The sequence below is a fragment of the Corythoichthys intestinalis genome, chromosome 14 (genome assembly GCF_030265065.1).
Source record: "Corythoichthys intestinalis isolate RoL2023-P3 chromosome 14, ASM3026506v1, whole genome shotgun sequence".
Taxonomy (NCBI): domain Eukaryota; kingdom Metazoa; phylum Chordata; class Actinopteri; order Syngnathiformes; family Syngnathidae; genus Corythoichthys; species Corythoichthys intestinalis.
The window spans coordinates 47626068-47641828 of record NC_080408.1 but is presented as its reverse complement, the minus strand read 5'-3'; the positions used below and the strand labels follow the sequence as shown (position 1 = coordinate 47641828).

General features: G+C 39.3%; 1 protein-coding gene across 1 annotated transcript in view; it reads left to right on the top strand.

The window, feature by feature from the left end:
* Positions 1-766: 766 nt before the first annotated feature.
* Positions 767-15761, top strand: part of LOC130929510 (ephrin type-A receptor 4-A-like) — a 106883-nt gene continuing 91888 nt past the window's right edge. Inside the window, exons 1-4 of the mRNA XM_057856679.1 lie at positions 767-950; positions 3701-3768; positions 13292-13489; positions 15602-15712. Coding sequence (XP_057712662.1) covers positions 794-950; positions 3701-3768; positions 13292-13489; positions 15602-15712 — 534 coding nt within the window. The 5' untranslated portion in view covers positions 767-793. The remainder of the gene's footprint in view (positions 951-3700; positions 3769-13291; positions 13490-15601; positions 15713-15761) is intronic.

Sequence of the window (15761 nt, the reverse complement as noted above, 5' to 3'; positions counted from 1 at the left end):
ACAACCTATAGAATTTACTCAATAAAATTGAGGTAACAATTTACACTCAGTTTGATAGTGTAAATTTTAACCAATTTTTAAAGTAAATTGTGTAAAATTTACACTATCAAACAGCGTCCCTCCCAATGTTGAGACCAAATCTACGCCCTTGCATTGAAGCATGAATTTCCAGTTCAAACGAATTGATTGACACTTGTAAAGCCACAATGAATAACAAACAACGACAGGGGGCGCTGTAGACACGTGGACTGAGCCTACAGCATGCTTTGGATGAAACCAGTAAATCACTTTAAAACCTAAAAAATCTGAATGGGACACATTTTTCATGGTGATATAAAAAGCTTATTCGTGTGATTTTTTTTTTTTCGGGGGTTGGGGGGGGGGGTTATTTTATGGCTTCTTTTTCAAGAAACGCTACATAAAAAATAAAAGAAGTGTAAAAAAAAAATGGGGCAGATTAAATATTTATCTTGGATTTTTGCTTCAGTTTTGAATTATTTTTTTCATTATTATTTTACCAAAAATGGAGCGACAGAACTCTAATATTAGATATTTATGGCTGTTTGTCTTTATTACCTTACAAATATTTTTTTAAACTTGGAGTTTTTCTTCAAAATTTTAAAACTAGACTGGATTATTCCTTAATGTGCCACTTTAGTGCATGCGTACTGTTTGGCTCGTGCACTTTGAATGACCGTTACGAGAAGCACGCGAGTGTGAGACCGCCCCACTATCCTCTGCGCACACACGCACACCCACGGCTCCCTCATTTCCACACACTTTTCCCACCGGGATGGATCTTCCGCAGCCAGCGCGCACAGCCAGCGGCCAACACGCACGCTTGCCGTCGTCACACATGGCTGCGCATGTGGGGCGAGTTTTCACGGCGTTTTTGTGGATAATAGCGGTAGTTTCGAGTTCCAGGACGAGGATTTATCCGGCCAATGAAGGTAAGGAGTCTGCGGGACCGGGGCTGTCTTTGCGCGGCGAGGCGCTCGGTGCGCGTCCTTGGATGCTTTACGAGTAGGGGAGCACATTGGGATGTGTGCTGGATAAGGATTTTTATCTCGACTTTTTCTTTTCATGTCAAAAAGTATATAAAAATGTCACTCTTTATAAGGAAAGGGACTATATTTGGTCATGAATAAAAACTTCATATTCATCATATTTTGGGTCATTTTGGTATACAAATGTGGCCAATATGACCCAAAATGCGATAACCATATAATTCATTATTTATTACTAATCATTATTTCTATGTATTAAGACAATTACACATTTATAAAATGTTGGATAAAAAATATTATTAAAAAAAAAAAAAAAAAAAAAAAAACAGTAGCACTCTAAAGTTGATAAATAATAAAGAAAATAGCATTAAAAACAAATGGTTTTTTAAATGGTTTTTTTTCCTCCTGTTTTTTTTTTTTTTTTTTTTACTTTAAAAAAATGAACAAACCTTTTAAATAAATAGAATAATTGCAGTTTATTTTATTTAAGTTTTTTTTTTCTTTAAATACGAACTTAATATAAGAATATATGCTGTTTTTGTTTTCTTTTTAACGGGACAAAGTACGTGTTTTTTTTGTTTTTTTTTAATAAGATATAATTAAATTTTAACTCTCTGCCTGCCACTGACAACAATAGATGACCAATTCAAACTGGCCGTCAATGGCAGCCAATGAGGTAATGCTAACCCATAATTGGGAACACTATTTATTAGCTAACAAGTAGCATCTATGGGGCATTTTATATACTTTAGGCAGCACATTTGATTACAAAAAGCGCAATAGCCACAGGGATATACACTGCTGGCCAAAAGTATTGGCACCTCTGTAATTTTGTCAGAAAATGTTCAATTTATCCCAGAAAATGATTGCAATTACAAATGCTTTGGTAGCTTCTTCATTTATTTTGCTTGCAATGAAAAAAAACACAAAGAGAATGGAAAAAAAAACAACAAATTATCATTTTACACAAAACTCCAAAAAAATGAGCCAGACAAAAGTATTGGCACCCTTTGAAAAATCATGTGATGCTTCTCTAATTTGTGTAATTAACAGCAACTGTTACTTTCCTGTGGCACATAACAGGTGGTAGCAATGTCTAAATCACATTTGCATCCAGTTAAAATGGATTAAAGTTGACTCAACTTCTGTCCTGTGTCCTTGTGTGTACCACATTGAGCATAGAGAAAAGAAATAAGACCAAAGAACTGTCTGAGGACTTGAGAAGCAAAATTGTGAGGAAGCATGGGCAATCTCGAGGCTACAAGTCCATCTCCAAAGATTTGAATGTTCCTGTGTCTACCTTGCCCAGTGTCATCAATAAGTGTAAAGCCCACGGCACTGTGGCTAACCTCCCTAGATGTGGACGGAAAAGAAAAATTGACGATTTCAACTAAATATTGTGCGGATGGTGGATAAAGTACCTCGACTAACATCCAAATAAGTTCAAGGTGTCTTGCAGTCCGAGGGTACGACACTGTCAACCCGTACTATCCGTCAGCGTCTGGATGAAAAGGGACTCTACGGTAGGATACCCAGGATGACCCAGAGACATAAAATAGCCAGTTTGGAGTTTGCCAAAACTTACCTGAGAAAGCCAAAAATGTTTTTCAAGAATGTACTCTGGTCAGATGAGACAAAAGTAGAGCTTTTTGGGAAAAGGCATCAACATAGAATTTAAAGGGAAAAAAATGATGCCTTCAAAGAAAAGATCACAGTCCCCACAATCGAACATGGCGGAGGCTCCCTGATGTTTTGGGGTTGCTTTGCTGCCTCTGGCACTGGACTGCTTGAGCGCGTGCGTGGCATTATGAAGACTGAAGACTACCAACAAATTTTACAGCATAATGTAGCCCTGTGTGAGAAAGCTGGGTCTCCCTCAGAGGTCATGGGTCCAGCAGGACAATGACTAAGCACTAGAAAATGGTTTAAGAGAAAGCACTGTCCAATCTAGACCTGAATCCCATAGAATGCCTGTGGAGAGATCTGAAAATGGCAGTTTGGAGAAGGCGCCCGTCAATTCCAGCTGAGCATTGTAAAAAACTCATTGATGGATACCAGAAGCGGTTGTTCACAGTTATTTTGTCTAAAGGTTGTGCTACCAAGTATTAGGCCGTGGGTGCCAATACTTTTGTCCGGCCCATTTTTGGAGTTTTGTGTAAAATGATAATGATTTAATTTTTTTTTCATTCTCTTTTGTGTTTTTTCATCGCAAGCAAAATAAATTAAGATATTACTACCAAAGCATTTGTAATTGCAATCATTTTCGGGGAGAAATTGAGCCTTATCTGACAGAATTGCTGGTGTGCAATATTTTTGACCAGCAGTGTATTCTCTATCTCTTTTCATTCTTGTGCTGTGTTAAATGAGTTTTTCCACTAGTAGATGTCTATTTGAACTAGAAGGTTGGCAGCGCCAACCCTACCACTTCAAATGGATTGGACTTATAGCTCCATCAGATGCAGCCAATTTGTTGAAGAACACATTCCAATTTTTTTTTATTTTTTTTGAAGTTTTGAAATTTGAAGAGGATTATATGCTACATTGGAAGCTAAAACGTGTTGGTATGCCTGCTCTAACTGCACATTTGTTCCTGATTTAGTCCAAGCATTTGGCTGAACAATTTGTTTTTTTTATGTGTTGTTGCATTTTATTTTTTAAATGACGCATTGTTGACTGTGTGTGTGTCATTTTAGTGACCCTGCTGGATACCAGAACAGTGCCAGGAGAGCTGAAATGGGCAGCAAGTCCCTCTGAAGGAGGGGTGAGTGGGAGCTCTCTATTTTTCTTTTTGGTTTTGATCAGCTACCCTGTGGACAACCTGCTGTCTTTTTGGACATGAGGTCTGGAAACGAAATATTCATCCCACAGATTTGGAAAATGAGCTGTCCAACCAGCCTAAGTGCTAATACGAGCTAGTTGGCATTATACTTGGCACAGCCTGGCGGTGGGTGTCATCTCTTTAGATGTTTTCTTTTCTTTTCTTTTTTTTTTTTAAGCCTGAGTGAATCGTCAAAAAGGAAAAAAGTTCCTTTCTTTTCACCGCACGGTGACTCGCTCACCCCGTTGTTGGTTTAAGAGTTATTGGTGAACTTGACACCAGTTTCTTGGCTCTCTATACGCTCATTCTCTCACAGTTAGCTTGATTGACAGGGTCCTGGTCTGCACACACCAAGCTTTTGATTACAGGCGCCACCCTCCCCCCTAAGCCCACACTTTCTGCATCTTCTTGCTTCACATCCACATATCACAGGGGATCTTTCTGTTTCTTCCACCCCTTGGCAGCTGTGATTTTCATTCAGCCAACAAAGACTCCAAATGAGTGGAGACAAGACGGCATCACACTTCATTTTTTTTCCTATACAACCCGGCCTTCAAACACCCACACATAAAAATAAAAAACACGCATGCTACACCAGGAGCGTGCTCATGCCCTTGTTCGTGCACTGCACATTAACCCGCCGAAGCATGGCCTATCGTACACTGCTCATAAAATTTTCAGCTCTTGAAGTTCAACTCTTTATTGGACCGTTTGACGAGATAAAATACATCAAGTTTTGGGAATGTTTTCTATTGCTGATTATAACCGTTTCCGGGTTATTAACTCTTTGGCTGCCACTGGCTATGTTCACACACACACACACACACACACACACACACACACACACACACACACAATGTTTACACACACACATTTTTAGTTGATGAATTTCGTGAACTTTATTACCTGCTTTGAGGACATGTGAGGACATCTTTTTTGTGGTTTCATATTGCATTATAAATACAGTATACAGTCATGTGAAAAAATTAGGACACTCATTAAATATTCAGTTCTATGTTTAGAAATGTTCACATATCAATGTCTGATCTTGTTTTATCTTGATTTATCTCTGGAAAAGAAAGTGATTTAATTGCCAGTAAACAACAAAAAATAACATTGTTTTACTCATTAAACCCAATATTTAAAAAAAAAAAAAAAAAATGCATATTCTAACTGAGGAAAAAGTTAGGGCACTCTTCCACCTAATAGCTAGTGTTACCCCCTTTGGCTGAAATAACTTCAGTGAGATGCTTTTTTTAGCCATCTACTTGTCTTTGACATTAGTCTGAAGACGTTTGCCCCACTCCTCAACACAGATTACTTTCAACAATGACTAACTGTTGAAGTGAGAGAAAACAGCGTAAGATCAAAGGAGCTGTCTAAGGCCTTTATAAAAGAATATAAAATCCGCCATTCCACTGTCCGGAAAATAGTCTACAAGTGGAGGAAATTCAAAACAACTGCCAACATGCCCAGGTCTGACCGTCCAAGCAAGTTCACCCTGAGAGCAGACCCCATGATGCTAGAAGAAGTCTACAAAAACCCTAAAATGTCATCACAGGACCTACAGCAGGCTCTTGCTACTGTTAATGTGAAAGTGCATGCCACTACAATCAGAAAGAGACTACATACATTTACCATTCATGGGAGGTGTGCAAAGAAGAAACCTATGTTATCCAAGAAGAACATGAAGGCCAGACTGAAATTTGCCTGAGTGAAAGTAGACAAAGATCAGGACTTCTGGAATTATGTCCTTTGGACAGATTAATCTAAAATTGAATTATTTGGACACCAGAACAGAGGACATGTTTGGTGTAACAGAATACAGCATTCCAGGAAAACAACCTCATACCACCTGTGAAGCATGGAGATGAGGGTGACATGGTTTGGGGATGCTTTGCTAAAGCAGGACCTGGCCAGCTGACCATCATAGAATACACCATGAATTTGATCGTGTATCAAAGGGTGCTTGAGGAACATGTGAGATCATCTGAGAAAAAAATTAAAACTGAAGCGAAACTGGACCCTGCAACATGACAGTGACCCAAAACATACCAGTAAATCAACGAAGGACTGGCTGATAAGTCCAGGAATGGCCGAGTTAAAACCCAGATCTTAATCCATTCAGATGGTGCGGGGTGACTTGAAACGGGCTGTACATGCAAGAAACCCCTCAAACATCTCACAGCTCATAGTATTCTGCGTTGAAGAGTGGGGCAAACATTCTTCAGACCAGTGTCAAAGACTGGTAGATGGCTACAAAACGCGTCTCACTGAAGTTATTTCAGCCAAAGGGGGTAAAACTAGCTATTAGGTGGAAGGGTGTCCTAACTTTTTCCTCAGTTAGAATATGCATTTTTGTTGATATATATGTTTTAATGAGTAAAACAATGTCAATTTTTGTTGTTTACCTGCAATTAAATCACTTTCTTTTCTAGTGATAAAGAAAAACAAGATTAGACATTGATATGTGAACATTTCTTAATAAAGAACTGAATTTGTAATGGGGTGTCCTAATTTTTTCACATGACTGTATGCAGATGTACCGAAAGCAAAATCCTTGGCTGAAACAGAAAATCGAATATTGGAAACACAGAAAATCAAAAGGCCGTAAAATACACATGCATATAATTCATTTTTTATATACATATATTTCTTAAAATGTTTTATTTCATTATTTTCTGATCAATGCTTTTTGCCTCGGCATTGGTTCTAAAACCCCGCAGGCTCAATGGGAGGTGCGCTCCCGGTGGAAGTGAGCGTTTTGTGGCAAACTCTGAACGCGTCCTATGGCAGCAGGTCTGGCGTCGTCATAGCATTCTGTTCGCACACGTCACGGCCGATGAAACCACGATAAATGCGCTGTCTTGGAAGTTTGAGACACCCAAATAACGGTTCTTATGCCTCCAGTTGCTAAGCTAAATGAGATGTCGATGTATGTTTGTGTGGAACTGTAGTTCACAACAACAACAAAAAACTATTACGTTCTCGCCAAAACTATTAAAGCTCTTTACAAGGCTATTGTTACATTCTGTCCTACTCCTTTAAATAAGGAGCCGTTTACATGGCGACAGAGAAAACTGAAGGCGAAGATGTAAACTTTTAAATCCAGCCTCCAAAGTGGAACGATTCTATTGCAGGGATTGCACCGCAACCATATGCATGGAATGCTCTCGCTCCGATGATGTCAGCACTCGCACACATCACTTTGACCATGCACAGTCGCTGCTACTAAACATTCAAAACAGCAAACATGGCGAAACTTCGGCTTTAACGTATTGTTTTTATAATATTTTTAATTTAAGTATATTTTATGTTCACGTTTTACGGCCGGTATATTGTCTTCCAGGCTGAGGAGGCTGTTGTCAAGGAACTGCATCACTAGCTGCCGCTTTCATAAACTGCACTGCCCCCTAGGGCCTGGCATGAATACTACATTGTTTTCACGCGGAATTGCGACATCGTTCGAATGGAGACGGAATCATGTATATGCAAACAAGAAATATGTTGTATTTTCAAAGCATCACCATGTAAACGGCACCGAAGTTTCTGTGTTTTCTTGTGCAACAAGTGGAATTGACCGAGAGCCAGGCGAGTGGGCCGAGTTCTAGCGGCGACGAAGCCGAGCAAAGTCACTCCCAGCTGAATTAATTGGCGATTGGCAGAGAGGGTGTGGAATCTCGTGGGAAAAAAATGTGAGAAAAAGAAGAAATGGTCTTGCTATAAACATATTTGACTAAACCACAGCAAATGCATGCATCAAATACTATTTGTATACTGTTTGCTTGATTAAACGCCAATACTCACGCACGGGCTAAAATGCACTGTACTCGATCTGATGCGGTACATCAATGGAAAGCAATTTCAGAACGCATGTGTATGAGTGATACACAAATTTATTATATTTTCCTCCATTTACTAATTTATATATTTCTTTGATACCTCAAAATACTTCCAAACTGCTGAATATTGGCTGTGAGCCAGTAGTTTTGCTTCTCGCCATGTTTTTATGACGTCATCACAAGAGGACTACGGTTCTTCACACTATTCGATCGCAAAGGTTCGATCTTTTAACTAAAAATGCAATTTTGCCATTTTCGGACAAAATTTTTGGGCGTCAAATTTTTAGTCACATCTGTAAAATACAGTATTCCCTAATTTTTCGCGGTTTTTGGGAACCAGAACCCCCCACGAAAAGTGAAAAACCGCAAAGTAGGAACACCCCCCCCCCCAAAAAATTAAAAGAGTATTTATTTATATGTACTTACACATTGTATACAACACATATACTGTAAAGTACAGTATTTAAATCTATTTACAGTAATTATAGTACCTTATGCGTGGGGGGGGCACCTCTTGGATGTCGTGGATGTGCACTCGAGCGCACATAGCGGGGATATGATCCTATTTGTAGGTTAAAAAATGTTTAAATTCCCCCAGAGATATTGGAAGTTTGTAGTTGGCTTTTGGCTCTGTCAAAGCGGTTAAAAATGGTGGAAATCACCACTGGATATCCCATCGGAGGTCTTGGAGGTGTTTGGTGGAGAAAGAGTGGTCCATTCCCCTGGGAGATTTGAGTTTTGAAGCAGGGTTTGGATGCTCTAAACCAGGGTTCCCCAAATCTGGACCTCGATGCCATTTATCCTGTCGTGTTTTCTATGTCTCTCTCCCCTAACACACCTGAATCAAATGATTATGTCATCAGCAACCTCTCCAGAAGCCTGATAATGATCCTGATTATTTGATTCAGGTGTGTTGAAGGAGGGAGACATGGAAAACACGACAGGAAAAGTTGCTCGAGATCCGGATTTAGTGAACCCTGCTCTAAACACAGGTAAAAATAGGCCTCGGAGGTTCTGGAGGTGTTTGGTGAGATAGTGTGCCCTGTGTTTGGGTTTAAAAAATTTCCCCGGAGTTGTGGAGGTTTGCAGCGTGCGTTGGGTGCTCTCAAAACATGTAAAAATGGTGAAAAGTCCGGCTAAAAATTGCCCCAGGGGCTGGGTGAGGCTGCAAAGTGCGGAGCTAATCAGCTGAAGGGATGAAGCCTCTCCTATTGGCGGTCTCGTTTGGGGGAGGCTCCGATGGTGTGCTTCTTGGTGTTGCCATGTGTCAATCTCGCGCAATAAATCAATCACGTGCCTTGGATGAGTGCCTGCGTGTATGTACAAAGCCCCTGAGATATGTACAGTAGGTCTTGCTGCGAATGACGCATATTTTTTCATTTTTTTATGAATGCTTTTTAAAATCCCACAGTGCACTGAATCTGTGAAACATGAACCACAAATTAGTGAGAGATTACGCCAAGGTTGCACCGATACCAATATCGGAATCGGCTAGTACTTATAAATAACATAACCTATGCGGCGCAATATGTACTTTTCGAGATTTAGTTTCCAACTGCTGGTCGTCCTTTCTAAGATGGCGTGTCAGTTATATACAGGTACCTCTACTTAGGAAATTAATTGGTTCTAGAAGTAGTTTTGTCACTTGAAAATTTTGTAAGTAGAGACACGTGTTCCATGTAAATGCCATAATCAGTTCCAAGCCCCTGAAAATTCCAGACATAAATATTTTATAATGCGTAAAAATGCATCAAAACTGTTACAAAAACATTTTACAACTAGATTATTGCACAATAAGCATGGAGGACACAAATGCAGGGAAAACAACAGGGAGGCAAGGCAGGATGGTGATCTACTAAATAGAGATGGTTTTAATCTCAGTGATAAAACAAACAAAAGTCTAAAAAAGCAAAGCACAAACCAAATTCAAACGAAAGACTAGGTATGAAAATTACTGGGATAGAGGCACGATGAGAGCATGTACACGGACATGAGGTGAGAACAGACCTTGCAAGAAACATGAAAGCGACAATGACGTAACAAAGACTGACAGCAGAAGGGGTACTTAAATACAGAAATGTGGTAACGAGACAATGAGACACAGGTTGTTGATACAACAGGCAGCGGATTTGTCAAGGCACAAGAAAAAGGCCACAACAGGTGAAATCAATGGCAAATCACGTGACAAAACCCACTAGGGCACACACCTAACCACTCAAGGCATGACATGTGCATTATATAAAAAAGCAAAAATAGAGAAAAGAATAATAATACACTCATGTAAAGTTGCCGGAACTCGAGGGGCGAACGAGGACACTGGGATACACACATACACATACCGTAGAGGTCCCTCTTAGCCAACTGGATGCCAGGAATGCTAGGCAATAGCCAATGGCAGGGCAGCTATAAGTATGTTACGTTCAGTAAACTCTGGGAGCTGCAAGTGCCGCCCATACTGTATTTTGCCTTTTCATATCCTGAATTTTCTTTTTTAACAATAGGGAATATTGTCCCGTTGAGGCGTCTTAATCAGAAAATTTTGTATGTCAAGATGTTCATAAGTAGAGGTACTACTGTATAAGCATTGTCCGAAACGTTGCTACTTTGATACGTTTTTTGCCAACGTCTAGCGATGTTAACTTATTCCCCGCCATTGATGTTAACGTTGAATAGACTTCATAACCTATTTATATGACACGGGAAACGGGGCCGATTGATAGGTGGCCTATTTTCAAAAACTTCAAATTCAAATATTTACAAAACCAAAGCTGCTACCGACCTAAATCCAAATGAGGCACCTCCCTTAGGCATATATGAGTCTCCATGAGCAGGGGCATAAAAAAAATTCAAAGTCGTTCCCTTATAAAATCCTGATTAATTATTTTTTATATAAGTGTAATACAACTTAAAATGGCTATAAAAGTCTCAGATCATACACTAGATGCACAAAAATCACCAAATGCAGGGATAATCACCTATATTTTATCAATAGAAATAGCAATATTTAACATATCATATATGTTTTTTGAACAAAATAGCAACTTAATTTTTTCTTATTTGCTGCAAGTTTTCAACAGCTAATGAATCACTCGATTTAACATCAGAAACTTAATACTTTAGGAAAACATGCAGAATCGATTATAAATAATATGTAAACAGATTATTAATAAATTCTATATACCGTATTGGCCCGAATATAAGACGGCCCTGATTATAAGACGACCCCCTCTTTTCCAAGACTCAAGTTTGAAAAAAAACTTTTTGAACACCAAATTAATTTAATACAGGAAATAATTACAGTACATCTGAAACAAATGCTTATAACAATATATTTGAGAGAAAATGCACGTTATTTTGCGTCATTCAAATCTTAATATCTGAACATTTAAATATGTAAACTAAAGTGCAATCAAATTCGTAAATGAATGGCTTCTGGTTTTTGAAATGTAAATAAACCAATCTATTGTGATAAAACAACAAAATTGCAATAACAGCATTAACCATAAGGGGTCACTTTGGCCTGGGGAGTCAATTTCAGCATTCGCTTCAATGATATCTGGCGCCATCTAGCGTCTTGAATGGGTATAATGTCTAGACCCCGAATATAAGACGACCCCCACTTTTTCAGTCTTATTTCAATGCCAAAAGCACCGTCTTATATTCGGGCCAATACGGTACAATCACAACTTATAATAGAATAGCCCTTTATTATCACTATGCACTATATACGGTTAGCGAATGAGGCTAGTGGCTGCCTGGCATAACAGGAACTTTTCTGGCGAAAATTCTCGTGAATAAATGCTTAAATCCCCGAATTCTTCATAGATATGGACATAAAACAGTCTCGATTCTTGGTTAAAAGCAAAGAAACCATGCAGTTAGCGTTTATTTTACGTATATTGACAAAGTACAATGCTACTATGTTAGCGAATGAGGCTAGCGGCCGCCTGGCATGAACAGAGCTTTTGTGGCGAAAATTCATGTGAATAAATGCTTAAATCCTTGAATTCTTCATAGATATGGACATAAAACAGTCTCGATTCTTGGTTAAAAGCAAAGTTTGAGGCTAGTCAGTTACGAAAATTAGCCGCCTCCATGTGTAAACAAAGAAGAAAATTCCTCCAAATAAATGCTTCAATCACGCATGCATGGTACGAAAAATATAATATTTACCTTAAATCCTTGAACAAATCACTCCTGAGACGATCCTTCCTTTTTGTATGCGGTACAGCTTTCGGAGTTAAATCCAGTCGTAAGTAAATCCAAACTTCAATCCGACATGAGTGTGTGCCATCTTCGGCTATTACTAAATGAAGCTTGGCTCCCTCTGATAAGGCATCGCGCAAAGAATGACGAAGTGACACGTCAATAGTAATGATGTCTATGGTTGAACATAAACGTTCAACCAATTTGAACTGGAAGACCTTGCAGTGAATGAACATGTTTCAGCATAAGTGAAAGTTCCTCAGGTAAGAGTTTATTCATCACTCATTGTAACTTGTTGATGTGATAGATGCCCAATCATTTGGGCTGGAATGGCCGGCAGTGATCATTCAATGGCAGCGAACGAGGTAATAATTGTTTTTAACTCATTTGCTGCCAATGAAGGCAATAGGCGTCCAATCTATTCTGACTGGGAGGACTAGCAGTGATCGTTCAATGGCAGTGAATGAAGTAATGATTGCTTAAAACTCATATGCTGGCATTGAAGGTGATAGATGTCCAATCCATTCCCACTGGGAGGGGTGGCAGGGACCGGTCGATCGCTGACAGACCTCCCAGTCAAAATGAATTGGACATTTATTGCCATTATTGTAAAATGAATTGGACATTTATTGCCATCATTAGCAGAGAAACACGATCGCTCAATGTCAGCCATCCCTGTTGAAATGGACGGATGTCTATCACTGCTAATAATGGTGAATTAGTTAAATTGGCATGCAACCAATCCAGGGCGTTGCCTTCTCATGTTCGAAAACAGTTGTTGTTGTTTTTTTTTTCGTAGCATTCCCTCACCGACACATAGTCTAGTCATCAATTCACTCATAGATTTGTGGCACTAAAAGCCGTTATTAGCCAAATGAGAAGATCAGCCCAGCTGGCATATTGATGAAAGTTCATCGTACTTCCCCCTACCCAACAATTCACTATCCCATTTCATCATTCATGCATACTCCCCACCCATTGTCCCTCATTGGACATGGCACGTTTCAAGTTTGTGCGGCAGGCGGCAGATTATTATTCAGCTGCAATAAAAAGCCAATTTGGAGTTGGGAGGCTCGGCGGTCATTTGAGGGGTCGCAGTACAAGGCAAGTGGCTGCCTCTATTGAGATGGATGATGCAGTGAAGGCTGAGCCCGCTTCCCTTGCATGGAAATGGGACTGTAAAAAAACCTTGAGTGGCAACAAATGGGATACCGCTGCAGAATAGTGATACAACAATAGCTGGAGTCAATTAACCATGCGGCAAGGTTATCACTGCTCTTTATATATAAGGCTTAAATCCATAGCTTACTTTTATACGTATCGTAGCCAATGGCTGCCAATGAGTTAACTGTATGCTAAGTATTTACTCTAGTGAAACAGCCCCGGATGTTAATCTGTGTATTGTGATTACTTTGTAGTGGGAAGAAGTGAGTATCATGGACGAGAAGAACATCCCCATCAGGACATACCAAGTTTGTAACGTCTTACAACCCAATCAGAACAACTGGCTGAGGACGGACTGGATTGCCAGATCTGGTGCTCAGCGGGTTTACGTGGAGGTCAAGTTTACACTTAGAGACTGCAACAGCCTGCCTGGGGTCACCGGCACCTGCAAGGTATCAGTTTATTTTGGAGGCTTTTGGTGTCAGTGGAAAAAAATGTGTTGTTAAAACATAAAAACAAGATGTTTAACCGTTAATATTATTCATTAAAAGCAACAAAAAAATGAGTCACAGTTTATTTCTCAACAGGAAAAGACCAGAAAACGCCTCATAATCAACAAGAAGTGTCCCAAATCAATAGTTAGTCACCTTGAAATGACCCAAATTCAAAATAACTGACCTGAATATTCTCCAAAATAAAAAAAAAATTACTGACTTGAAAACGCCCCAAAATTAATAGGAAGTGACACAGAATTAACAGTCACCCGAATGTGACCCAAAATTAAAAGCAAGCGACATCTAACTGAAGCTAAATAAACAGAAAATGGCCTGTAACTGCACCAAATTTAACTGGAAGTGATCCAAAATCAACAGGAAGTGACACATAAATTCCCCCAATCAACAGGAAGTGATCCATAATCAACAGGAAGTGACACATAAATTCCCCCAAATCAACAGGAAATGAGCAAAGAATCAGGAAGTGACCCAAAATCCACAGGAAAAGACCCGAAAATGCCCCAGAATCAACAGAAAGTGGCCCAAATGAGTGGAAAGTCACCCGGAAATGACCAAGAATTAAAATAAGTGACCTGAAAATGCCTCAAAATTCGACAGGAAGTGACTCAAAATATAGTCATAGTCATAGTCACCCAGAAGTACCTGTTAATGCCCCAAATTCAACAGGATCGGACCTGGAATTAAGCTGAAATCAACAGGAAGTGCACCGTAAACCCTCCAAATTTGATAGGAAGTGATCCAAAATCAACAAAAAGTGACAGCAGAAATGGCATTTTCTACTAAATTAAGTTAATAATTAACATTTCAATTTGATTTACAAGTCTTTATTATATTACCATAATTTTCAGACTAAAAGGTGCACCTGACTATAAGCCGCTACCCACCAAATTTGACACGAAAACAGCATTTGTTCATAGATAAGTCGCACCGGACTATAGGCTGTTTTCATTTTATTATGGGATATTTACACCAAAAGAGATTAATCAGTAACCCTTCATTTGACAGCGGCATCATAAGACTGTTATAAGACCAAATGAACCACCATGAAGCTTTGAACCAATTGACTGCAAAGCATTGCTTCAATAAGCTTTATTTGGCCATCACTGCTCCCCTGGGGAGACAGTCAACCTCTGTTGCCGCCAGCTGTAAACACTGTTTTCATCCAACATGCCCCCTAGCATGCATGGCAGCGCTACAGATGTAAATAACAATCTAAATTCATGTTCTGTGCTAATTATTTATTCAGTTACTGTTTCAGTTGTTTCATTAATTGCTAGTTATGGTATCTGGTAACACTTTATTTGACAGTAGCGCGATAAGACTGTCATTAGACCATCATAATTATGACATGACACTCATCAGCAGTAATGAATTTTAATGACAGATGTCATTTTAGGTCATCAGGCAAATTTTGTCACTTTTGAATGGCTGTAAAAGATCAAAGCAGAACATAAATAGTGTTAGTGACATAATTTTCCGGATGACATTTATAGACATCTGTCATATGCATTCATTAATGCCCATGAGAGTGTCATGTCATAGTTATTACCGTCTTACGGCAGTCTTATGACGCCGCTGTCAAATAAAGTGTTACCTATTAACCCAAATACATCAACAAATAAGCCGCACCGGACTATAAGCCGCAGGATTCAAAATAAAGAAAAAAAGTAGCGGCTTATAGTCCGAAAATTACAGTATTAAAAACCAAAATGATTATGTAATAATTATTTATGATAATAACGTTTATTTAGTTGCCACAAATAGACACTTTCTCTACTAAGGTTTAAAACATGGGTAGGGCAAAATTATCCCTCCCAAAAATTCTTATTGTTGCTATACAGCATATTATACATTTTCACCTATTACAGCGATCGTATCCTTCCCTATAGATGTATGTAGGGGACTTTTTAAGGCTGCTTGATATTTATTTATTCGGCTACAGCTAGATCTCCCACCATCGCTCATTTTGGCTCATTACCATATAAAGGGGGAAAATGAGCAGGGACAGAAATAAAATACTTCTCTCTTGAAATCCCTTTTGTCTGGCAGGAGACGTTCAATCTGTACTACCACGAGTCCAACGAAGACAGGGAGAACTTCATCAAAGAGAGCAGCTTCATTAAGGTGGACACGGTGGCGGCCGATGAGAGTTTCACTCAGGTAAGCGGCCACTTCTTCATCCCGCCGCCTCCGCTCGCTTTAATTCTCT